General features: G+C 47.6%; 1 protein-coding gene across 1 annotated transcript; it reads right to left on the reverse strand.

Moving 5' to 3' along the window:
- Positions 1 to 246: 246 nt before the first annotated feature.
- rp1l1a (rp1 like 1a) lies at positions 247 to 26,486 on the reverse strand. Its single transcript, XM_056588360.1, has 12 exons — positions 26,043 to 26,486; positions 25,878 to 25,940; positions 17,293 to 17,448; positions 13,805 to 14,188; positions 13,335 to 13,599; positions 10,858 to 12,336; positions 9,674 to 10,341; positions 7,433 to 8,926; positions 6,259 to 7,203; positions 1,560 to 2,000; positions 855 to 1,172; positions 247 to 714 (listed from the first exon to the last, which is right to left on the reverse strand). The coding sequence occupies exons 1-12, from the start codon at positions 26,484 to 26,486 to the stop codon at positions 247 to 249; spliced, it is 7,125 nt and encodes a 2,374-aa protein (XP_056444335.1).

Below are 26,486 nucleotides of genomic sequence, written 5' to 3' on the forward strand. Positions count from 1 at the left end.
CTGTGAGAGCCCACACCCAGTCTCTGGACGGGCTCCTTCTGCGGGGATTAAGTGCTTTCAGTGTTTGTTGAAGTATTTCTTCAGGAGAGGGGTTCGGGGGAGTCAGGGCTGATCAGTTTGTTGGCCCTAAACATCTCCTACAAGTCAGAATTCAACCAACAGTTTCCTCGGCAGGGGAGGGGGGGCAGTTCTGGGAGGGGGCGGTGGTGGGGCTGGGGATCTGAGGGGATTTGAGGGGGTCCGGGTCTAGAGGTCGTCCAGCTCCACGTCGCCCTCCCTCTGCTTGCGTCGCTTGACCCGTGCCGGGGAGCGGCTTCTCCTTTGGCCGCGGCCGCTGACCCCCACACCCCCGGACACTCCGTCGGGGGGCCGTGGCTTGGGGGCCACGACCGGCTTGGGGGCCACAATCGGCTTTGGGGCTGCGACCGGCTTGGGGCCGGTGTGGGTGGAGGAGGCGGGAGGAGGGGAGACCAGGTCCTCCATGGAGCCCGGCTGGGACTCCACCGAGCTGCGGGTGACTTGCTGTGGGAGGCGCTGGATCGCCCCCGCCTCCTTCTCCTCCTCCTTCTCTGCATCACTAATGTCGTTTGCTCCGCCCGCTTCCGACGCATCGTTGCTCTCTGGCTGCTTCGTCTCACCGCCCAAGTCCTCGCCATCCGCCTCCTCTCCCATCGTCACGCACACCGTCGGAGTCACTGCTCGCGCCGACTTGGGAGAGAAGTTTCAAAATAAAAGTTAACGCTTTAACCTCCCATTGACAGTGGTCCACTAGGCAGTCTAGAGCTATGCTAGTAGAAAATGCTCATTGAGGCATTTTTGGCATTTTTTAAAAAGTATCGGTATCAACACAGTACCTCTTCCTCCTCTCCTCCTTCCTTCTCCTCTTCCGTGTTGACCTCAACAGGGGAATCTTCTCTGCCCTCATCGTCACCTTCCTCCTGGGCTACTCCAATGAGCTGCTGCTCCTCCTCCACGGTGGTGGGCTCCTCGCCACTCGCCACCACTTCATCTGACGTCACTTCCTCTGATGCCTCCTCCTCTTCCTCTCCCTCCCTGCTCTCCTTCTTCTCTGTCGTCTCTGCTTCCTCCTCGGGCTTGGAGTCGGAGACCATGCACTCTTGGCAGATTTCTTCCTCCTCCTCCTCTTCATTTTCTTCTTCATCGTCTCCTTCCTGTTGCTCTGATGTTTTTCCACTCTCATCGGCTTCATCAGGTGTCGTTACCTCGCCTCCTTCCTCCCCCTCCTCCCCATCTCTTACCTCCTCTACCTCCTCCGCCTCGACCCTCTCCTCCTCCACCTTCTCTGCCTCTTCGCTCTCCTCCTGCTCTACCTTCTCCTCCTCTGCTTCTACCATCTCCTCCTCTCCCTCTTCCTTCTCCTCCTCTACGTCCCCCTGGCACTGGCCGCCACACTCGCCCGCCTGCTGTTCATCCTCCTCAACTTCCCCTCCTCCTGTACTTCCTGTCCCCTGTACAGCGTTTCCTTCCCAAGCCCCATCACCTTCATCGTCGACAGCCCCTATTTCATTCTCTCCCTCTCCTTTTCCTGTTTCCTCCTCCTCTGCCTCCAACTCCTCCTCTTCCTCTTCCTCAGGAATCGTCTCTACCAACTCCGTCGCCATCTCCATCTTCAGCTCCTCCTCTTTCTCCTCCTCCTCCTCCTGGACAACCTCCAGGTTGTTGTCCTCCCCCTCCAGCTCCAGTGCCCCGGCACCGTCGCTGTCGCCCACTGAAGGGTGCCCCTGCAAGGGTGAGGGTGTGGCCCTGGGGGCCAGGGCATCGGTTTCTGGGTCCCTCCTCAGCTGGAGGATCTTGCGGAGGTCAAAGTCCATCCTGAGTGGCGCGGGCGTGGCTGGCGTGGGCGGGGTCCTGGCCGGCCGTGCGGCCAGCTTCTTGCGCACGCATGCGTCGCACGGGCAGTACTCGTCGTCACTGCGCTCGTCACTGAACTTCTCACCGTCGCTGAGGGAGTCGGCCGTCTTCGGCTGGTTCTTCATGACCTGGAAGGAGAAGGAGAAAGGAAGCTCTTAGTAAATCAGTTGGTCTGGTTTTATTCATGCATATTATTTTTATTTAGGTATGTCTATGGGCAGAAGAGAAGAACACTAACCCCCAAAAGCTTAGCAGGTCAATACGTGTGTGTGCGTGTGCGTGTGTGTGTGTGTGTGGATATGTGCTTGTGTCTGTCACGGTCAGTTATGCCAGTAACGTGTTACTTAGATTACTAGCCCTGGACCACTTTTTTCAGTAACGAGCATAGGCGTCGATTACGCCGGGGACGCGTCCCCATCAGATTTCGTCAGGATTCATTTGTACCCACCACTTATAAAAAAATAAATAATAATCGAGTTGAATTATTATGGATTATTACACGGCGCTTCTACTCCGGCGCTTGACTGCTGTCAAGGAAAACAAAGGACTTTTTGCCTCTAATGACGTCTTAGGTATCACTCCTCAAGTAGTCCGGTAACTTATCAACCCCAGCGTGTTCGGTTGCTAAGCGACATCAACGTCTTTGGCTGACTATTTCTCTGTTGATCAACACTACGAATGCTGGCAACAAATAAATTGTAAACAGACACACCATGTGAAGTTATTTTTTTGGCAAGTAGCCGTCTAATAAGCGGGATAATGTATAGAACGTCGCCGGTCATTAGGCCTATCGAAAATAAGCCCCTTCAGGGCGAAGCAAGACACCTTCGCTGCGCGTCGATGTGCTGTTCACCCTGTCTGGGCTTATTTTCCCGATAATGGCCGGCGTTCTATGCATTATCCCTTACTTATTACACGGCTCTTCTCAATGCTGTAGACGGCCCCATTCACTTGCATGGCCCTTCCCAACGGGTGACTATTTCTCTGCTGATCAACGCTACGAATGATAGCAAATACATTGGAAAATGTATTTTTTCTATTTGGCAAGTAGCCTTTACTAATAATACCAATACTCTTTGGCTGGGATGATGAGGCATCAGACAATCAAGTCATTCTAGCCTGAATACATAGGTAAAAAGCACCAGGTTGCTAGTACCATGGACAGTATCAGAACCACTGGTGTAGCCCACTTATTTTTCAGTCAGCAATGCGTACACCCACTTCTAAATCCCCCCAGATGCGCACCATTCAGTAGTATCTGCAAACCAAATTGCCCTGTGCGTTCACACCAAACGCGACGGGGCGACAAGAAGTTTTGATTTGTCGCGCCACACTTTCGCCGTGCACAGTCGAGTGCGTTCGAGAGGATTTGTGGCGAGACAAATTAATTCGAGTTGAAATATCTCAACTTTGACAGAAATTTCGCGTGATGACAGCCAATCAGCGTTCAACAGCGTGGCCACTGAGTGACAGGTGTAACGTAACAGCCAATCAGCATCCAACCGTCAAACTCATTGCAGTGCAGTCCGGGGTGAACTGCAGCATGGAGGAGAAAGTTATTGTTGCCGTTTGCGGCTCCCGGAGCTCTATAATAGTATATATAATATAATTGTATAGATAATATCAGGGCCAAAAGCTCTGTGCGCCTCTGGATGGCCGTAGCGTGGGGAGCTCTTATAGCGATTGGACTTCTCTGGGTTTGTTTACCGGCGTTGCTATGGTTTCCGGTCTTGCGTGTTCCAACCGTTTATTAGGTAGGCCAATCTAATAAATCTCTGTCTAATCAATACTTCATTCACTGCCTCTTCCGTGGTCATTACAATATTATGAATAGACTGCGTCGGGTCCTCCGACGTCTCTCCCTCTTCCACAAAAGGTAAAGACATGCAATGGTGGTTATCTTGTTGTGGCGCGACAAATTCGACAAAACTTGCACAGCGACAGATTATGATTTGTGGCCCGACAAAACTTTGGCGACAATGCGAACGGGCGACAAATGTCGCGTTTGGTGTGAACGCAGGATGGTGAAGCCATGACCAACGCTACTCTGCCTTTTATTGGCTAATACTCGCTGCCGTTACTGATTAGATCGTTGAATAATTTGAATGATCATGTTCAATCATCAATTGATATTTATATATATATATTATCTATATCTAACGAGATGATTGATGTGGAAGAGAATGATGTGCGTTTTTTTAATCTAAGGTGAAATATGAACAAGGATGCAATGTCAAATTCAGATCTGAAGTATTTTATTTAAATACATTTTCAAAGAATTGCTGAAACACCATGTTTGCCTCATTTATATTTTACATTCATGCAGGCTGCCTGTGTGACCAGTAATACCTACAAACTGCTCCTGATCAAGTCATGTTCATTTTATAATAGTAGCACACTCTGGCCCAAGCTATGTGTTGCAAATCAGCTGTTCAAAGACACAGTTTACAAAATAAATTACTGACTTGCCAAGTGAGAGAATAGGCGTGTTTCCAGGAATAAGGAATAGTTCACTCAAAGTACATAGTTGTCTCTCACTAGTCTGTGGGCCAGTATTGGTTTAGTAATTTCATAATCCTTCCTCCCTGAGATCAAGCAGCAGAAATTATGTGGCAATGAGCGAATACTAATATAATTTTTGGTAAACTAATAGAGTAGTCTCACATGTCACTGTTTCTAAAACAGGGCGTTTTTCTGGGCTGCGTTAAAAAAAGGCAAACATTTAGAGTATACCCACTTCTCCAGGGACCACTACACCACTGATCAGAACGATAACCTGTTCAACTAAATGGATGTGTTAGGCTACACCACGGGATGCATCTGCAGACCATTGCCGCATAAATAAAGGTAAGACGCGTTATTTATTGCTTAAGATTTGCTGGTGCTGTGGTGAGGTTTTTTGTTTTTTTTGCTCTGAAGTGGTCGGCTGTTTTAAGTTGCAATGGATAGTAGGTGGAGTCAGTCTCTTGTTGACACAAAGTGACTTTTGGTCATTCTTGATTTGATTGAATTCTGGAATAATTGTGGGGGGGAGTGCATGACTTTTGGTCAGAATACCTGATGTAGGCTAGATTGGATGGAATGCGTGCTGTGAATTGAGAACAGCCAGCTTATGATGTGATAGGCTACATCCTTCTGCTGTGCAACAAATATATTTTTCTTTTTCAATCTTGACGACTTTTTTAGTGCTGTGTGTAGCCACACGTTTAGCCCTTCTGAACTTCACGCAGTTAATTTCCTATCCTAGCACCTCTTGTTTATGTTGTTAGCTTAGCCATGTTATGTCACGTTGTCAACATTGGATACGTGGAGCAGAACATAGTGGGTCATATGTCCGATGCTTTTTGGAAACGTTTTCTTCATAAAACGTGCCAGACAGATTTTGTAAACATTTTATTTTAGTAATTAGTAATTATAGTAATTAGTAATTATAGCTACATGGGTATGCCATCTTTCAGATCCTTTCAATACCGGCACTAAAGAGAGAGAAAAAGATCCTCATTGTACCCAGCACTTCTGAAAATGCACTTCCGAATGCGTCTCTGTCCCCAGCACATTTCAAACCAAACTGACGCTCATGGTAATGGGCGTCAGTTTGGATGAAATTCCCCCTACAAGCCCCCTGCGCAGAATTGTTGATGGGGGATGGAAGACCAGTTGTTGACCGGGGGGCAAAACCGGTTGTAACTTTGTATTTTGAGGCGGCAGGGGGTGTTGTCGCAGCTAAATGTAACTAATAAAGTAACTTGTAATCTAACTTAGTTACTTTTAAAATCAAGTAATCACTAAAGTAACTAAGTTACTATTTTAAGGAGTGTGGCAACCCGGCCGTTGCCAATTAAGAAGATGAAGAGCACCTGAGGTGGAGAAGCAGCTTAAATAGCCTGCTTCTCCACTCATTCTGGGCTCTCTCAGCCATGGGGCTCGTGCCGGGAGGACAGCCGAGTTGGAGAGACGCGGTAGGGGGAGATCGCTCGAGATCGAGATACGCTTTCCCCCAGGACTGAGTGGGAGACGACGGGAGCGATAGAGACGCCGTCCTCGCAGCCGGACCAGACCCGGAGACGGCCATTTTTTACCCCATAAGTGGAAGAGCATATGTTGTCTTTAGTTTTACCTTTTTACACGTGAGGTGAACGAAATAAAACCGTTGACCCGCAACCCTGTTTGGAGTGTCTCCTTTGAAAATCCCAGCCGCCGACGATCGGGGTTGCCACAGGAGTAATTACTAATCAGTAATCTGATTACTTTTTTTTGGAGCGTTTACCAACCATTGGCCGTCTAGAATTTTAATTGGCCATCTTGACGGCCATCTGGACCATTATTATTATTAGGCTATTGAATAACGTAACTTCTGCTTCTGTTGGAGTGCGTATGTCCTATCACCTTCAACATCTGCCTCCTCCTCTCCGTCATTGTGGACTCTCGGGAGAGGGTCCCTACCGGGGGCCTGGGGGTCCGCCCGCCCCGCCCGGCCCGGCCCTGGATCTTCTTCAGCTCGCGGCCCACGCTGCTCTGGATGCGCCGGCCCACCTCGTCGCGGAGCTCTGCGATCATGGTGTCCAGCAGCACGTTGTCCTCCAGGTCCCAGCGCGCCTTGAACTCCACCATGGCCGCCATGTAGTGGCTCATGAACTGCTTCTCCAGCTTCCGGAGCAGGTGCAGCGCCCAGGTGGGGTCCGGGTCCGCGGCCGTGGCGCGTTCAGCAAGCACCGGGGGCGGCGCCGTGCGCTGTGTGCCCGATCCGGAGCTCTCAGCCGCTGTCTCATGCTCGTTGTCCGTCGGGGACTTGGAGCCGCCCACCGCCGAGCTGGACTTGTCCGATGAGGAGGGGGGCGTGGGGTCAGTGGCGGCGTCCTCGGGCCCATCGTCCCTGCTGGACGAGGGGCTCTCGGCAGCCTCCGCTTCGGGTCTCGGGGATGTTTCCCGGGGCGTTGGGGTCCCAACGGTCCCTTCGCCCTCTGCATCATGTTCTCCTTCCCCTGCATCAGCCTCCTCTTCCCCGAGCACAGATTCCGCTGCATCCTTCGCCAGACCTTCAGCTCCTCTTCCTCCGACATTGTTGTCCTTGCCCGATTCCCCCGAGCCGCTCCCCACCTCTACGCCGGAGGAGGACCGCGAAGGGGTGATCTGGTCCTTTGGCAGGTCCCTGGGCTCGGTGAGCCACAGGGACTGGAGGATGCTCATGACTTCGTTGTAGCGCTCCCGGTGGTCCTTGTGCACCTCGCAGGCCGGGTCGGGTACCAGGGGCTGGATCAGCTGCAGCTGGGCCAAGCAGTCCAGCAGACCCTTGGCCGAGGTGCTCAGCTTGCGGCCGTACACCGGAGATACCTGGGGTGTGGAGAGAGAAAATGTGAAGAGAGGGCCCTGCACAGACTAAACAATCACAATTCATTCAATTCATGAACCAATTGATATCATGACAACAGCAATTTGAACTGTATATTTAATGTATATTTGAAATGTGGGTTTGTTTATGAAGGTACTATGTGTTCTACTTTCTCAGCTAAGGAATGGTTCTCACATTGATGTTATATATCAAATGGGCTCCCTGACGTACCTCCGGTAGGCTGTTAGATCTTCCTAGGCTGGGGCTTAGCAGCACCTTCATCACCGCAACGGAGGAGTTACAGTTCCTGGACATCGAGACGCTGTGTTGGAACATAGCCTTGTGATCGGAGGATGTGACCTCATCCACAGCGTGGGTCAGTCCTGAGTCAGACACTTCTTCTTTGTCTTGCTCTGCTTCCTCATCCCCTTGCATTTTCTCATCCTCTTCCTCCTCTACTTCAACCCCTTTTTCTGGGGTCTCTGCAACCTCATTGACCTTCTGATCTTCAGGACTTTCTTTTTCTTGAGTGGAATTTTCTTCCTCCTCCTCCTCTCCTCCCCCGTCGCCCATCTCCTCCCTGTACACAGACAGGCAGCCGTCGGTCGGGATGCTCCGGAGCCAGTCGCTGACCACCTCGTTGGGGGAGGCGTTGGGAAGCAAGGCGGGGGTCAGCTCTCCTCCCTCCTCCTCCTCCTCCTGCATCCTGTTTATTTGGCATCCGGGCTTAGTGCTCCTGCTTTTGTCACTTCCTCTCGACTGCCGGCTGACTAGCCTAGCGGATGCTAAGGCCTCTCTGAGCAGGTCGGCGGCAGACGAGGAGCGACAGAGGGCGTCGTCGTCGGATTTCATCATCTGCGCCGTCGGCTGGAAGGACCCCTCCTTCGACCTTGCGCTGCTCGTTGATTTCACGCTGCAGACATCAGATGTTTTGCTTCCTTTTTGCCTCGGAGTAGAAGAGCTTAGGTTGGATTTTGCGGTTGTGGCTTTTGCTTTTGCGTTGGAGCAAGTAGATGCTGCCGAGTTCGTTCTGAGACGGCTAGGAGTCCTGGATATCACACAAGGCTTGTTGTCATCCATACTGTGTGCCTCGTTCGCTCGGGAGGGGGTTTTGCTCCGAGCGTTACCGCTTGCTGCTGACATTGCAGATGTAGAGCGTTTGACAGAGGGCTCAAGGTGATGTGTCTTCACTCTTTCTGACTCCTTCGGTTTAGAGCCTTTCACAGAAAGATTGCTCCTGGACGAATGAGCAGTGGGGGACATGTCTGTTGCTGGCTCTTCATCCTTCTCACTGTGTACGCTCTGTCCAGGTGTGTCAATCGTTATGTCTGGTTGACTTTGAATGGGGGGCAGAGGGTTTGCCATGTCCTCCAAATCCACTGTGTGTTTCACTGCAGACTCATCCATTCTTTCAGCATTAGTGGCGTTGGCTGGATTTGTGTGGGAGGAGATGTGGGACTCCCCACCGTCTGAGTCTCCCTGTTCCTCTTCTGGTAACACCAGAGAGACAGACCCAAATGAATCTCGACTCAGGAGTTCCTCAGTGTCCCCTGAATTGATCCTTTGTCTTTTGGAGTTTGTTGAGTGAACGCTGGGCGCCTGCTCTGAGGGTTCCTTGTCCTCCGTTGTTTCACCTTCCTCCCCACCCTCTACTCTGTTATTTTCTTCCTCTCTTTTCTGGGTTCTGGAAGCAGCGCCGCAGTGACACCTTGACTGTGTAGAGGCCTTGGATTGGACAGACATGGTGGGGGATCGGGGGGTGGGTGTCGTGAAGGGTGATGGGCTTCTGGCAGATTTAGTGAGCCCAGAAAGGACGCCGTTTGATCTCCCTTCGCCGCAATTGGCGACATGATTGGCCATGACTGTGGATCCAGTTTTAGATGATTTAGTACTGGCAGGACGCTGTTCAATCTGGTCTTCCTGATCATCTGCCACTGCAATACTTGGAAGGTCAGCAGCCGCATTGCAAAGGGACTCTTTTGTGGCCGAAATTGCACTTGCCGATCGATTGTTACTTTCTTCGTTCACATTGACAATATCTGGTGTTTTATTACAGGTCGTTATTGCCTTTGCACACTTTCTACATTTCGACGTTAAACATTTTGACCTGCCTGACCGTTCTGAAAATCTACTGACAGCAGACATTGCCTTGCCCGCCATCTCATCGTCTCCAACTGGCATCAGACCATTTTCTGCTGGCTGTTTGTCCTCATCCTCCAACCATTTTTCATTTGGGTTCTCAACTCTGTTGGTAAAAATATCAGCGAAGACAGCTGCTTTTAAAACAATTCTGGAACTTGACTCGTGTGATTTGTTAGACTTGCCGCTGGTCACTGACGCAGCACTAGGGCTCCTGTCTGCCACATTGTCAGTTGTGACCCCTGCTGGAGATTCTGCTGTTAGATGGATCACGCAAATCGATTTGTGACACCTGCTAGAACAGGCTGATCTAACAGACAACGCACTGCCAACCCTCTCATCATTGCCTTCTTCTGCCTCGGCCTCATCGCATGCTTCGGTTTCTAATTCTGTTTTGATGGCTGCGTCTGTATCACCGTCAGAGTTAGATTTCAGCAAATTGCTGGATCGAATGGAAGTCGCCGATTTAACAGACATGGCACTAGCTGCTCTGTGTGCAGCTCTGTTAGAGTTGTCTGTTACGGCTGCCCCTACCTCGTCAATTTGTGCCTGCGCACAAATTGACCTTTCCAACTGAGATGATTGGGCTGATTTTGCAGATTTTTCAGATTTAGAGGACATTACACTTTCTGACCTTGCACCCTTCTCCTCCGCTGCCCCGTCTTCCATTCCTTCTGCTTTAACTTCTACCTGTGAGCAGGGAGTATGAGTCCTTGAACAGTTGTTACTGTGAGGCTTGCATGATTTTGCAGGCTTCTTAGAGACAGAGGCAAAGGATTTCACAGATTTGATAGACACAGCACTGCTCGCTCTCTCAGATTCATTTTCCACATCTACGGGTTTGGGGGAAGGTGACCTATCAGAAGCTCTGGTTGAGCTTCTGATAATGGATTTACTTGATTTGACTGATAGATGGGATCTTGTTGACAGGGCACTAACTGCTCGCTCACCGTTCTCCTCTCTATTCGCCTGCTCTTCTGCATCTTCAGCCTCTTCTGGATCTGGAGTCGCCACTTTTGAACAGTGACTACACTGAGATTTGGTAGACTTTGCCGAAACACCTGATTTGCCCGACACGACAGACAAGGCGCTGATGGGTCTTACTGTTTCCATTTCCTCTTCCTCTGCCTCTTCATTTCCCCCATCATCAGGGGTGCTATCAATCTGCTGAGGAAAACCTGTAGAGGTCAGAGAGCCATGCGATATTCTGGACTTAGCAGAGTATTCAGATTTAGCAGATAGGGGACTCGCTGCTCTTTCTGAAACGCCCTCATACTCTCCTTCTGCTGTCCCATTATGATGCGATGTTGGCAACTGACCAGATGACGCACTGTCAACGCTTTCGTCTGCCTTCTTCATGGAGTTATGGGAACTGCAGGAGCGGCTGCACATGTTTGACTTGGCAGACCTGGCACTAGGACATCTTCTGTCCTCCACGTCTGACTTGTGAGATTTGCTGGACTCAACACTCACCGCCCTCTCTTGACTGTCTGCTGCTTTGGAAATAGCACCCTCACCTCGCTCCTCTGGAATATTGGACATCACTGAGGTGCAGTCGTGGTGGGTGAGGTTGGACTTGTTGGAGTGGAGAGATTCCCCAGAACCTTCCCTAGAGCTCTCCGACATCTGGCTGGGAGCCCGCTCATCTCCGCTGCCCCCATGATTTTCACCTTGGTCTGGGTGACGTGGGTCGGGTGTGGTTGTTGTACCCTTGGAGCCTCCGCAGTGAGAACATGCACTGGATTGGTTGGATCGGACATCGTAACCTGGGAGCCCGTTGTTGCTGGACAGGCTTCTCATAACGCTATCCTGCACATCTTCCTGTCGATCATTAGTATAATTTTGACATGGGGTCTTGGACTTGCTGGACCTGCAAGACAGCTTGCTTGTTTTGGACATGGAACTGACAGCTCGGTCATTCCCCCCCTCCTGGGCCAAGGAGTGTGGGGTTATCCCTCCACAGTGACAGGACGAGGCTCTGCTGCCGCCGTCTTCCCCTTTCTGCAGCATGAGGGGAGCCGGGGTTGGCGACCGCTCACATTGGCAGCACTGGGAAACACTGGGTGGTAGTTCCTCATCCTCCTCATCCTGGTTCTCCTGCAGCACCTGCAGAACGTGGGAGGAGTTGCTGACCAAGGACGGTGGACGATCATCATCACCATCCGACAGTGTCAGCTCCAAATCGTCTCGGTCGCACCAGTCATCCTTGGTGGACTGGCTGCTGTGGGGCTGGGAGCTACCGGCATCGCCTCTGGCCGCCCCGGAGCTGCTGCAGCAGCGACTGACGGTGCACACCTCCTCCATCACGCACAGCTCCTCCTGGACCTCCACCCGAGCCTGCTCCAGACCTGAGCCCCCGTGGGAGCTGGAGAGCCTCGATCGCTGGCAAACCACCCGGCGAGAGTGACAGGAGGAGGAGGAGCTTGATGAGTGGATTTGTCGCACCCTGGCGTGGGTGGGCCTGGAGCCGTCGATAGGCGGTTTGGGAGCATGCTTGTTGCTGTGCGCAGGATTCTCCCACAGGTCGTACAGCTGCTCTCGTGTCTGGTGGCAGCATGGGCAGTTCGCTTCAAGGGGGTGCTCGAGGGAAGCGTTGGCGTACATATTGGTGGCCTCTGGATCACATGAGCCGGAGTCAGGGTTTGAGCAGGTCTCGGAGAGGCCCTGCTGCAGGAAGCAGGGAGGACCCTCCCTGGACGCACAGCAGTCGTTGGTCAGGGAGGGAGACTTCTTAATCTGCGTCGACCACTGCAGGGTGTCCTCGGTATGGAGGCGGAAGCGCACTTTCATCTCCACCGATAGGCTGCCGTCCTTGTTGACCATGACGCGCTTCTCGATGTCGTCGTTCATGATGGCCGGCCGGGGGTGGGAGTGGGGACAGGAAGTGAGTCCGTTGGTGTAGGACTTCTCCGAGGACAGGGAGAAGCGTGTGGAGCGGGTGGAGGAGTCCGACCGGGGGTGGATGATGCTCTTCTTAGTCTCCAGGCCAAAGTTGACTGAAAACAAGCGGACAGGCAGAGGCAGTGAATCTACTGTCCGTTACGAGGTTAGAGCCATGAAGTTTTGATGTTTACGGTTTTGATGTTTATTGATTTGAAGGATTTTCCCAGCTGTTAGGATTCGATGCATTGTGTGGATCAATTGATGGATTTGTTTTCAGGGTTTAATTTTGTATTATGATAATCCACTCACTATGAAATATGTGTAGTTTTTAGAACTTTCGCAATTTCTAACACTGTTAAGTACTGTTTTTGCTGTGACAAGATTAAAGTTCACACGTCGACTAGTAACACGTCTGTTCAGGTCTTCCTCCTGAACAGACAAATTTTTCTGCACAACCTTTTCAGCGTCCTTACACTAATCACCACAATGTGGTTCTGCGCTAAAACAGCGAGGATCTCTTTATTGTTAAACCCGATTCTGAAATATAATTTTACCAAATTATCTACACAAGCCATTGGATTCAGTGCAGGCCCTGTGGTACGACGGAGTATTAGGGCCACACGTGAAGAAAAAATATATTTTTGCCTTACATATTGGGGGTCATTGTTGGGGGAGGATGCCCGGAGCGTCTGCATGCTGGCAGAGGAACGGAAAATGGACACGTCGAGATTAAAGTCAATATGATGTTTCAACTTTATTCTCGACATTTCGAGTGTAAAGTCGACACGTCGGGATTAAAGTCGACATGACATTTCAACTTTATTCTCGACATTTCGAGTTTAATGTCGACATGTTGACTTTAAAGTCGACATGTCGAAAAATACTTTTTTTTCTTCACGTGTGGCCCTAATACTCCGTCATAGTTCAGAATGGCTTACTTAATTTTTTAAATATAGAACACCTGGAATTAAAGATGTTAGTTAATACCCTGGAAACGCTCCTTTTTCCATACTGTTGAAGTTGCTGTCAGTCAGACTGAAGACATTTAATTTGAGTGTAATTCATCTGCTACCAGTGAGTGAGATGCCCTCCTCAGTTTCTCTCCACCCACCGTTCTTCCTGCTGTCCCGGCCCTCACTGTACTCGCTGCCTCTAGAGCGAGCTCCATGGAGAGGCGAGCGGACTCCCTGCGTGGCCGGGGATCGGGCCCCGTTCCCTGGGGTCCTGGGGCCCAGGGCGGGGGACCTCAAGCCCAGGCCTGGTAGTCTTTCCTCAGAGCTCTTCCTGAGGAAGTCCACCAGCAGCGGGCTGAAGGGCTCCCGGCCCACACACACCAGGATGCCAGGGCACGTCATAAGGCTCTGTACACTGTCGATCTGGAGATACATGTACATACACGTTACATATTACACTGTTATGTCACGTCGAGGAACGTAGAGTCATTCATTCAGAATGCAATGTAATGCACTGTTATGTCACGTCAAGGAATCATCATTCAGTCAGATGTAGTGTAATGCACTGTTATTTCAGGTAGTGGACCGTGGATTGATTCAGTCACAGTTAATGTGATGCAGGCCTCACCTTGCGGCCCTCGGCCGTGTACAGCCGGCGCACGTGGAACTGCAGGGTGTCCGACGCCTCCTCCAGGAAGGCCCGGAGGCTGCGGGCCGAGCGGCGGCCCAGCACCACGCTGCGCCTCCGCCCCGGCTCGCTGTTCTTCACCAGCAGCACCCGCCTCTGCCGGGAGGGGGCGCCGTCGGGTCTTTGGGCCTGGGGGGTGTGGCGGTGGTGGTGGTGGGGGTGCCAGACCGCCGGGCGTCGGCCCGCCAGCCCCATGTCCACGGGTTTGGCGCGGCGGTGATCGGAGCAGAGGTAACAGGCGCCGTCCTGCAGTTGGTCCAGGCAGTGGATGCCGTGCGTGCCCCGCGGCGTGGTCACCGTGCGGACACCGAACGGGAGTGGGACCTGGCCGGGAGGGAGATGGGGAAGAAATGAGGGAATCGATATACAGGAGTTTGGCGATTATTTGCCTCTGCAACAGTTGTATCCTCAGGTTGAGGATAAAACGTTTTTTAAGCCGGAAACTTCAAAGTTGTCTGATCATGCTATATGTGTGTTTGCCTACTCAATATGCATCAGCCACACCTATTGGCTGAACCACAGAAAAAAAAGATAAAACCACATCCTAAAATACATATTGTAATTGCAGAATAGCCATATTTAAAGGGGACATATTATACCACCAGGTGTGTGCAATGGCTAATCATATTCACACCTGCTGGTATAATATGTCCCCTTTAAAGAACCGCAATAAATATCCTATGGACATAGAAATATATAGATCATAGGGGTTCGACGAGATCTCGTGCCATGAGATCTCGCGAGATTAAACTTGACGATATTACCCGTTGCGTTAAAAATCGGTCTCACGAGATTTGTGATTTATCCAAACTTCTATTTGTCGCCTGTGGGGGCAGTAATGCGCCTTTGCTACATCTATGCTGCCAGAACCTAAAGAAGGAGAAGGAAAAGAAGAGGAGGAGTAGGAGGGGAAGCAGGGGAAGCATCGAAAGCAGCCATAAGCTGTGTTCGAAATCGTTCCCTATCACGGATATAGTGTACTATATAGGGTGCTCGCCATTTTGTAGTGGTGTTCGAATTCTCAGTGGTTAATTTCATGCACTATGTAGTGCACTTAAAATACCCAAAATTTGAGTGTACATACGATGTAGCCTATATGTTACTCCCGTATACCACAATGCAATGCGGCCGTGTTTTTCCGGAGGAGAAGAAGAGGCTGAATAACCGCGAAAACGAATACATTTAATCAAAGTACATTTTGGGTACTTTGATTTGGTTTTGCACATAATATTGTTTGCAATTGAAAAAAAGAGAATTATTTAATTTAATTTAACTTTTATAAATTTTAGTTTTAGTTTCAATTTCTTGCATGTAAAGAGTTATAATAAAACATTTCAAAATGCATGCGCGACTTGGTTCAATAAAAGTCTGGTCCAGTCATAAAATTTTTCATTGTAGTTTTCTTAAAATCTCGTCTCGTCTCGTTCTCGTGAACCCAATATCATGTCTCGTCTCGTCTCGTGAGCTGAGTGTATCGTCACACCCCTAGATCATATAGTGAGGTCCTGACGAGGAAGTATATCACCACTCAATCTTTGTATTTCACACTTCACTAGGTTGTAGCCTGGTTACCAATGAACAAGCTTTCAATCATATTTTACATTTCCGAAATGTTCCAAAAGAACAATCTATTAACAAAGTATCATCCAGCGCCATTGATTTTATTTTTTGAATCTAATTTTTAGGTTAGTCAGAGACCTATAAACCCTGACTATACCAGATTTACCACAACGACATCTAGCAAGCCATCAGAACAACGGCAGAACAGGAAGCACAAGCACCTGCATCCACAGACTACCAACCATCTCTCTCTCTCTCTCTCTCTCTCTCTCTCTCTCTCCAGTGTTTCCCCCACGTTCACACAGCAGCGGCGCGTCGCCGCTCCTGAATTTTCTCCGCCGCTGCAATAAAAATCCTTCTCCTAATTATTTTTTTTTTTTTACGTAGCTCCTTTTAGAAAATGTACAGCGCGTAACGTCAATTGCGCAGCACGCGGCACATCATCACGTAACCAACATCAAAGAAGAAAAATACACAGCGAGTGTGGCAGTTGTTGGCAGTAGGCTACCCTACACGGTTGCAAAGTTACATTGATTCTAGCAGTAGCGAGTGAAGCGGAAGATCGAAGAAAGAAGGAAAGAGAGAGACAGACAGAGAGAGAGAGAGACAGACAGAGAGAGAGAGAGAGAGAAAGTAAGTTGCTAAAATGTGTCGCTACATGACCACCAGTGTTAAAAACCCTCTGAGCCCAATCATTTTATTGTATCTATAAACCGCAACCTCCGTGCCGTTTTTCCTCTAGTATTGTGTGTGTGTGTGTAGGCCTATGTGTGTGTGTGTGCGTGTTGTCGCTCTTTTTTGGGATCACTCATAGCCTTTACAGGAGCTTATATCCAGTCAGGAATGTGGTCATTAGCATAAATGCAGGGAAAAAACCGAAGGACTTCTTAAAAGATCATGAATAGTTTCTATTATGTATAACTTATATTTATTTTATAATTTTCTCATCACTTTTTGACTCCCAAGACTAAGAAGAAGTGTTTTAAGCAATAACAAGCTTAATCAATTTGTCTTTTTTGTGTCATATCAATAAAGTGAGTCTGTGTTCTTTTCAAATTTTTGTTAGGTTTATAATTTAAAAAGATGTGTTTTGCCCATTGTTGCAGGAGATTTCATTTTTGAACAAAGTGTCTTATGTAAAAAAACAGTTATGCTTTGGGCATAGCAACCATGTTTAGTGTTTAAGCATTAGGCAAAAATCTGTTAATAAATTGTGCAAATTATATTTGCGTTGTGGCATTTTTTGTTTAAATATTACTATACAAAAATATAAAAATCTGTAAATGAAGCCACAAAAGGGAAAGTTACAACACCAATAATCCCATCTACAGTAATACACAGGACTGTTTGAATAGGATTTAAGTGCATATTCTCCTCTCAAAGTGCACCAGATTCATGCATTCCAATGTAAAGGGTACAAAAAAAATTCGGCAGGGGGGGGCATGCCCCCGGACCCCCCTAGAGGGTTCGGGGACCACACCACCGCTGCTGAAAAAAATGCTGCGGGAAACACTGCTCTCTCTCTCTCTCTCTCTCTCTCTCTCTCTCTCTCTCTCTCTCTCTCTCTCTCTCTCTCTCTCTCTCTCCCACTCACTCACTCACTCTCTGTATTCCTCCCTGACTTCCTGTCTGGATCCCTCTTTTTATTCTTCCTTAATTTCTATTTCTCTCATTTCTTTCTCTCCCCCCCACCTCTCTCTTTCTCTCATTTGTTTCTCTCCCCCACCCCCCCCCCCCCCCCCCTCTCGCTCTCTCTCTCTCTCTCTCTCTCTCTTACTCCGGCTCTGTTTCTCTCTCTCTCTCTCTCTCTCTCTCTCTCTCTCTCTCTCTCTCTCTCTCTCTCTCTCTCTCTCTCTCTCTCTCCTCACCTTTTGCGAAAGGTCGTCCAACAGTGCTTCAAAGCACTTGAAGCTGCGCCGGTGGACGGCCATCTTGACCCCGCCGAATTGGCTGTCGCCACTCTTGTAGAAGGTGATCCTCTTCGTTGACGGAGCTGAGGTCACATGCGAGCGAGGTTGGTGGGGCTGGGGTAGAGGAGAAGTTAGGGTTGATGAGGCGTCATGTCGTTTAGTGGAGATGGGGGGATTGGGGTGGTGGTGTTGGAGGTCCCACATCTCTGTGGGGGCAGAATGCTGCATGCTGCAGGTGTACCTGAGAAACACACACACACACACACACACACACACACACACACACACACACACACACACACACACACACACACACACACACAAATAAACATTTAATGGTAAAGATGTTCATTAAAATACCTCAATGGACACACACACACACATACGCAAACACCGGTGTGTGTGAGTACACTACAAAAAAATCACTAAAGTAGTATTTTCATAAGAAGTTCCTATTTTAGATAGCGGAACAACAGCTTATTGAACATATTTACTGGCCTGTACACAAAATAGATATTTTGATTCTTTTTAATTTCGATTGTATCTCGCGAAGATCTACGTCGGGCCTCAGAGTCAGAAGCATTACTTGGATCTGCAGAGATCCTGCATTCATACTTCACATCAGCGTGTTGATTCCACAAGAGGGCAGCAGAGCGTTCACAACAACTAATGTGCAAATCTTAATCATACACCACCTCCTGAGGTGGTTTTGACAACGTGTGTCTACATTTCTCAAACAACCGTTCCCACCTGCTTAGAATGAGGTAAAAGGTGATTAAAAAGCATTTCAACAAAGGGCGTGGGTTGAGAGACTGCTCTTTCTCCTCTATGGTATATTTAGAAGTGCTAGCTAGCACATCTTAACAAATCCAATTTGGATTTGGACGTTAACAGTTCCGCCCTGATTCTGAGGTCTGAAAAACACCAGGTTGCATAATACACCTTTAACATTGTTTTCACAACCAATAAATGTCATGTTTGGAAAATAAGCGACGTGTTGAAATTTGACTTTTGATATGTTGACATTTTCACTGCTGTTTTAATGGTTTGCGATAGTCTTATATACCTGTTATTTGTTACTTGTTTAACCAATAGTAGAATGTTCACCAAAATGTACAACGAAAAGAAAGTCGTTGATCCACTAAGTTTTTTACTGACCATACACAAACAAATGAATACCCCTCCAACTTTAACTCAAATATGAACACTGCAGGGAAATAAGCAACTCCTACATATTTAAACCTGGAAAATGGTAGCCATTTGCTGAACAAAAAGACAGATGTTCAGCTCCACAGAGATAGATTAAGGGCACCCAGGGAACCAGATTATCTGAGAAAGAGCCCAACGAGAGGAATGGCGTTAGCAACCAGCTTAGAAGACCTTAATTCCCCCAAGGCTAGACCGTGGGACAAGTCAGTCAATGCATGGCAAAGCACTGCATGCAAATACTTGTTGCTACCTCACCGCTTCTCGTAATCCTCATCTCACATCTGATGTAACAAGCTCTCTCCATGTTGGTTAGATTTAAAAAAGGCCACGGTTTACCCTATGCCAGCTGATTACTAAAGACCCGTTCAAAGGATTTTGATGTTCAAAGTAAACATTTACCTTAAGTTATTTAGCCTCCAATTTTTCCGATGTGACTTACATGTGAAATGATGCCTTTGGCAACAGTTATGTTATTAAAACATTTTGACTTTATGACTTGATTGACACACACAAACACACACACACACACACACACACACACACACACACACACACACACACACACACACACACACACACACACACACACACACACAGGGACAAACACACACACACACAAACCCATAAAAACTAGGGATGCACCGAAATGACAATTCTTGGCCGAAATCGAATATACTGAAACAGTTGGCCGAAAGCCGAAACCGAATACCAAATTTGGCTTTTGCTGTTTTTCATTCATTTTGCTTTAATTTTTCACAATTGCATAAATCAAACAATTAAATGTCCTTTATAAACTTTTTGACGCGTACACTAGTATGTTGTCCGGTATGTTGCATAAAAACAAGAGTAAGGTCAATAGTTTATTTTTAAAATATGCTGTTTCATTCGTCCCGCAAGTCTGTTTCAAACGTCCCGACTAGGCGGGGCGTTTGAAACAAATGTCAACTTACGTTCAAAGTTAAAAAACAGCTTGATCATCCAACATATGTGTTAAATTACACTTGTAACTAAGATAACACACATGTGAGTTGTGGATCACATGTTGAAATTATTTGTATACGTAACGCCATCTTTGAAAAAGTCGTTTAACTGAAAAGTGTTTCAATCGACCCGGCTCTCCCATGTTTTGTTTTTAACAGGTGCGCTCGGCTCTTTTTTCATCTCCGTTTATTGTCATTTAGTTGTTTACAAGTGCATGCAGACCTTTTTTCATCTCCCTTTATTGTCAGTTAGTTGTTAACAAACTTACCTGCGGCTCTTTTTTAATCCCTCTTTTTTTAGAAGCGCACCCGGCTCATTACACACTGGTTGCTTTTATTTTAATCAAAAATAAAAATGTTCGGTGCATTTTATTCAGCCTTTTTACTCCTAAAATTATGTTTTGGGCCATTTTCGGCCGAACATTTTGGGTGGCCGAATATTCGGTGCATCCCTAATAAAAACACACACTTCTAACTGATATGAAATAAAATGTGAAGAAAATTTTCAAACCACCATTTAAGACAAGGTGGTTGAGCCTGCCAGTAATGTTTTGGTAAAAGTAGAAGACATCGCAACAGGAAGACAATATCCATGACTCTTTTTCAAATTAAAATAACTAAAAGAAGGAATAGCAGATCATTAATCATAGGCCTACTAAGTTGTTGTACAGTAGGTAAATCCTACTTAGCAAGAAGGTCTCAATGGTTTAGGATTAATATTGTTTTTAACCTGTGGATCAGAACTTCACCGGCTAAGAACCAGGCCAGACTATCGGAGCATGTAAGCTTGCATCAACAAAAAATCAAAATGATAGCTTGGGTATTTTAGGCAGTATAGGGTCAAGGCAGTATGTCTATAACCACTGCACTATTTTGGAAGTGACTTGGGTCAACATTTAATTTATTGAAAACACATAGCTGTATGTTTTACTTACGCACAATGTGTGTCCCAGAATTGTGGTCATTTATTGAATTAATGGCAATTCAATTTGAGTTACTGATGTTACTACTCTCAAAATATCTTTGTGTATTACTTCAGAAAGAATCCTAAACATAAGGAAGTCCATTAACAGTGCAACCACCTTATTTGACCACTAAAACAACAACGTAAAATCCAGCAACCAAACAAGCTTGACGCTTCAGTTAATGAAAGACTAATTGTTTTCCGTTGGACAGGTACTCACATTGGAGGGAAACATGGTCCAAACGGCTCGGGAAAAAAAGTGGGAAACCCCTCTTTCAATTGCGTCTTAGTAAGACAACTGTGTTCCTCTTATTTCAACTGGATGTATTTATTCTCTATCTGTCACCGCATCCTTCGCATCAATCTGTTCAACACCTCCCAACCAAACTCCAGACAAAATGGTGGCCCCAGGTTCCCGCTGTGTACTGTGGCGGAGGAGGGAAAGGGGGCTGGTTAAGAAGATAAGAATGAGGAGAAGCGTGGGGAGGAGGGTGAGGAGTTAGTGACTAAGGATAGAACTGGAGAGCTAAGCCTGCTTAGGCAACTTGGGAGGGCGTACTGCTAGGGTGGCGCTGGAGGGAGAGGGGATGGGGAGGGGTTGTGTAGTGTGTGTGTGTGTGTGTGTGTGTGTGTGTGTGTGTGTGTGTGTGTGTGTGTGTGTGTGTGTGTGTGTGTGTGTGTGTGTGTGTGCGCGCGCGTGTGTGTGACATGGCACTCTGCTCGTTCAAACTCAAATTAAAAACAAGAATGTCTAACTTGTAGTTGAGTGTGTGTGGTGGGGTGAGGAAAGGGTCATGTGTTAGGACAATGCAATAACTGTGCAAGGAAGCACAGATAATCACGGGGCCAATCAGACTGAAGAACCAGAAACCCTGTTTATCTTTGAATCAGAATCACTATGGTCTTCCTCATTTCGTTGTTCATTTTCAAATGTACATTTCTTCTACTAAACGTATTGTGTAAATATTTTCTGGACATCTCTATACTCATTCTAGTTGCATTATTTTTTCAGTTTTTACTCAACTTTTGTTATGAAACCTTTTTTGTCTGGGATCGATAAAGTACATATTTTCAATACAGTACGTATAAACTCCTAGGTTACTCAATAGCCCCTGTTCACAGAGGCATTATGTAGGACCAACACAGGGGTCCTACATTCCCCCTGGGTTATTTTGATTACAATTATGAGTGTCCTTTTTTTTACCAAGGCAGGGTAGACGACTCATCTATTGAAGATGATCCACATTCACCATTGCTGCTACTTGCTGTTACATTGCTCACAGACATAAACAAATCACCTGCCGACCAATGGTTATGCTGGGGGCTTCACCGTGTATACCCTGGGTTTAGAGTCAATCTGTTCACTAGGGGGCCTACCCTGGTGACATACCCATAATTAGAGTTATCGGAGACATCTGTGTTTTAGAAAACACAAGACCGGAAACCATAGCAACGCCGGTAAACAAACCCAGAGAAGCCCAATCCCTATGAGAGCTCCCTGCTACGGCCATCCGGAGGCGCACAGAGCTTTTGGGCGTGATATGATATATACAATTATATTATATTGTATACTATTATATATAGAGCTCCGGGAGTCGCAAATGGCAACAATCACTTTCTCCCCCATGCTGCAGTTCACCCCGGACTGCACTGCACTGAGTTTGACGGTTGAACGCTGATTGGCTGTCGTCACGCAAATTTCGCGTCAAAGTTGAAATATTTCAACTCGAGCGAATTTGTCGCGCCACAAATCCTTGTGAACGCGCTCGCCTGTGCAGGGCGAACGCGTGGCGTGACAAATCAAAACTTGTCGCCGGTTTTCTCTCGCAAATAATTTGCTCGATACGCGTCTCTACTTCACTTTGTATTGGATCTTGTCGCCCCGTCGGGTTTGGTGTGAACACACGGTTACTGTCTTTAAACAGCGCTCCATTCACTTTGTATAGAATGCAAACAAACTTAATAAAAACTTAATAAAGCATGCCTTTCACAAATACACGTTACTGTCTGCACGACTCTTGTTTGTCTATACAAGCTGTTTGTGTTGAAAATAATCCACCCATTGACATCTTAACTGTCCACGTTCTGTCTCAGTGATGGATTAAAAATGTGACTCATTGAGACCATGGACCTATGGTTTAGACCTGCTGCAAACAGTACAAACCCCAAAGTCCCTTCCCATGAAGGGACCCGAGTGCCTGCCCCATACCCAAATACCTCTACTACACCTATAAGGGGTCTCAAAGTTTTCCTCCACTTTTGTCATGTAGGCATGGGCGTAATTTCCACTGGGGACGGGGGGGACTTGTCCCCGTCCTCTTTTCAAAATCCTGTTTGTGTCCCCCCCACTTTACTAACCGCAAAAATCTTGCTTATTTACTTTTTGGCTAGCTATCAGATTCGGGCTGAGAATGTGAATTGAGCTGCTGATTGTAAGGCCCTGATACATAAAAAAAAAATTGTGCTGTCAGTTAAACTCGTTATTAACGGCGTTAACGCAAACCAATTTTAACGGCGTTAATTTTTTTATCGCGCGATTAACGCAAATTAATCGCGTAAAAAAACTTTTCTTTTTCTTTTCTTTGGCTCAAAACAAAGAAGCAGTAGCCTGACTGCTATGTTCAATGCAGTATGTTTGTATATTCATCGTTTAATTGCACTATAGGCTTTTTTTTGTATCGTCCTGTTTTTGATCAGCATATGCCAATGTTGTTATCAATAAAAAAACATTTGCACAAGGCAAGCCGATGCACTTCTCCATGTTGATAAGAGCATTAAAATGAGAAAAATGAATGGGACAAAGAAATCAAGGGATAATTAGCATAGAAAAAAAATTGCCGTGAGTTAACTATGACATTCATGCGATTAATCGCGATTAAATATTTGAATCGCTTGACAGCACTAAAAAAAATATATAAAAAATTGCCAAGGAAGAGTAGAGGACACGGACAGCCTGACTACGCGGTTCTACAGTGCATTTTGGCGGTGGACTCGGAGTCTCGGACGTGTTCCACCGCGCATGCGCACTTGAACAAAATTGCTCACTGAATGAAAAGGCTTCGCGGGGTTTTTCATAAAAATGAAACGCCAACAGCAGTTCAATTTAATGTATTTCTTTGGAGAGGGGATGAAAAGAAAGAAAGGACATGTGAGTTGGTTGATTAGGGGTTGCAAAACAGCATGAGTTTTCTACTAACCGTAACTTGAAAATGAGTCCACCTTAAACCGGTTAGAATCCAACCTGGTCTCACAGGAATTGTTGTTAGAATCACACACCACGGGCTCAATAGGATGGGGGTGACCAGATGTCCCGCTTTGTGCGGGACAGTCACACATTTCCATTACTTTTTACACGTCCCGCAAATTGAGACATTGTCCCGCATTGTTATTGACAGACTCAATTTTTAATTTTTTTTAAATGCGTGTTTTATAATCTGGCATTTATTAAATAAATGTGTGCGGAGACAGCAGTAAAGGCTTTCATCAGGGGGCGGGGCGGGCTGTTTTATCACGTCAATCAAACTGGGACGCGGACGCAGGTTAAAGGGGTAGTTCGGAATTTTGGACATAGAGCCGGATTCCCAAATTACCCTTGGTGTTCTTTATCATTGGAGACAGTTTTCAACACATTTCATTCAGTCCTTCTAGTTGCAGAGTTTGCTTGCGCTAGGCTAGCACACGGCAACGGGCAATGCTAGCCTGCTAAAAAAACAGTCTTACCCACTCCACAGTACACCCGAGGCAAATCAACTATAACGCCAGACGGTCGATGTAAATGTCTGTGTTAGAAATATAACCAACCTTGCATTGCATTGCATTTTGAGGGACTTGCTGTGTCTCAGCAGCAGTGTTATATTCCTGGTAGTAGGCTACGGCAGCGGCGGACTGATACCTAGGTTATATTCCGCTGCTGCTGAGAAAGTAGTCCCTCAAAATGCGATGATTCCTGCGATGCAAGGTTAGTTTTCTTTCTAACATTATTCTATCAACACAGACATTTACATCTATATGGGTTTACCTTGGGTGTACTGTTTATTGGATAAGACTTGTTTTAATAGCAGGCTAGTATTGCCCGTTGCCGTGTGCTAGCCTAGCACGAGTGAACTCTGCAACTAGAAGGACTAAATGAAATGTGTTAAAAACTGTCTCCAATGATAAAGAACACCAAGGCTAACTTGGGAATCAGGCCCTATGTTCAAAATTCCGAACTACCCCTTTAAGGGCACGCCCGCAAGAAACGATAGTTACGTATTGTAACTCTAGATTCTATGAGTATAGGCGCAGCCTTTTAAGTGTCGGCCTCATTGTCCTTTAAATAGCTGAAGAAAAGCTGTTTATTGGGAGCAGAACGTCCGCTGGCGCCCGACTATATCTGCGAAATGCGGACGTCGTTGAGGCACGCCGCACGCGGACGTAATTGAGGCCCACGCTGTTGGTGGGCGGGGATTACAAATTCTTCAGTGCTACGGCTCACGCCTAGGGATAACCCAATAGCGATAGCCTTAAAAGGCTGCGCCTATACTCATAGAATCTAGAGTTACAATACGTAACTATCGTTCTATGTCGTATAGGCTTCGCCTTTTAAGGCTATCGCTATTGGGTTAAGGGCGAAGCACGATATAGTCTATGCCTCATTGGTCCCGATCAGTACCAGAAACACAGCTACATACGCGCTAGTATCATGCGTCAGACGTAGCATAACATACGTCATGCGTCTAACGGCACGTCATCAACGAGCAGCTCCAATGTGTCTGATAAGACACAAGTGCTCTCAGTATGAATATTTGACTCCTCCTCACATTGTCTAATATGCGAGGGGAATGGTCACACAATCACACTCACTCTGACAAAGCACCTAGAACTGAGTGCGTCATAGAGAGGCGCGACATGTCTCTTAGGTAAAACCTAATAAAAGAGCATGGGGAAGCCCAGGAGGCTTCTGTGCAGATATCCTCCATAGGCATCCCTCTTTGCAGAGCAACAGAGGACGATATTCCCCTGGTCGAGTGAGCTCTGATAGTCTCAGGCGGCTCTGCCCCCGCTGACACATAAGCCTGTGTGATAGCATCACACAGCCAATGCGACAGCCGTTGTTTCGTCAGGGGGAGTCCCTGGGAATGTTCTCTGTAATGTACAAATAACTGTTGAGATTTACGCAGAGCCTCCGTGCGCTTCACATAACAGGCAAGCGCGCGTACGGGGCACAAGAGATCCTCCTTAGATTGATGAGGAGGAAAAGAGAAACCATTGAGTGTTATTACTCTCGATCTGAACGAGCTAGTAATACTCTTAGGTGTAAAAGCCGGGTTTGGGCGTAATATGGCCGAACTGCCGTCCCCTTGTATTCTAAGACAAGAAGGGGCTACAGAGAGTGCAGACAGGTCGCTCACTCTCTTAGCTGACGTCAGGGCCAGCAGCAAAGCTGTCTTGGCTGACACAAACTTGAGGGGCACCTGGTCAAGAGGCTCAAATGGGGCTTTATCCAGTGTGCGCAGCACCAGTGTTAAATCCCATTGTGGAGTGAGAGAGCACGTCACGGGTCTCTCTCTCCTCACACCTTTTAGGAAGCGCTTCATTAGCCGCGACAGTGACTGCCGGGGGCCTATCGCGGCGACGGGGGCTTGGAGCGGAGCGCTGCCGCCCGGGTGGAGGCGGAGAGCGGGAGACGTATCTCCGGAATTTCTCTGCCTCCTCGGAAGCGGCCTGCATGTCATCCACCATAGATGACAGACGGGGCCCGAACAGCACGTCCGGGCTGATGGGCACTCCAGTAACTGCCGCCTCATCGGCTCAGGGATGCCCGGGGTCTGCTGCAGCCACAGTTTCCTCTGTATGAGGTGCTGCCATGCCGCCATCCGGATTGCTGCCACCGCGCCGGTGGAGCAGAGGCAGAGGATGACACCGGCGGTTTTCACCACGTCGACTGCCTGTTCGGCCAGACGATGAGGGTCAACCGCAATGGCGGAGATGTTATGCGCCAGCAGGGCGATGTTAATCAT

This window comes from Gadus chalcogrammus, chromosome 4 (assembly GCF_026213295.1).
Source record: "Gadus chalcogrammus isolate NIFS_2021 chromosome 4, NIFS_Gcha_1.0, whole genome shotgun sequence".
Taxonomy (NCBI): Eukaryota; Metazoa; Chordata; class Actinopteri; order Gadiformes; family Gadidae; genus Gadus; species Gadus chalcogrammus.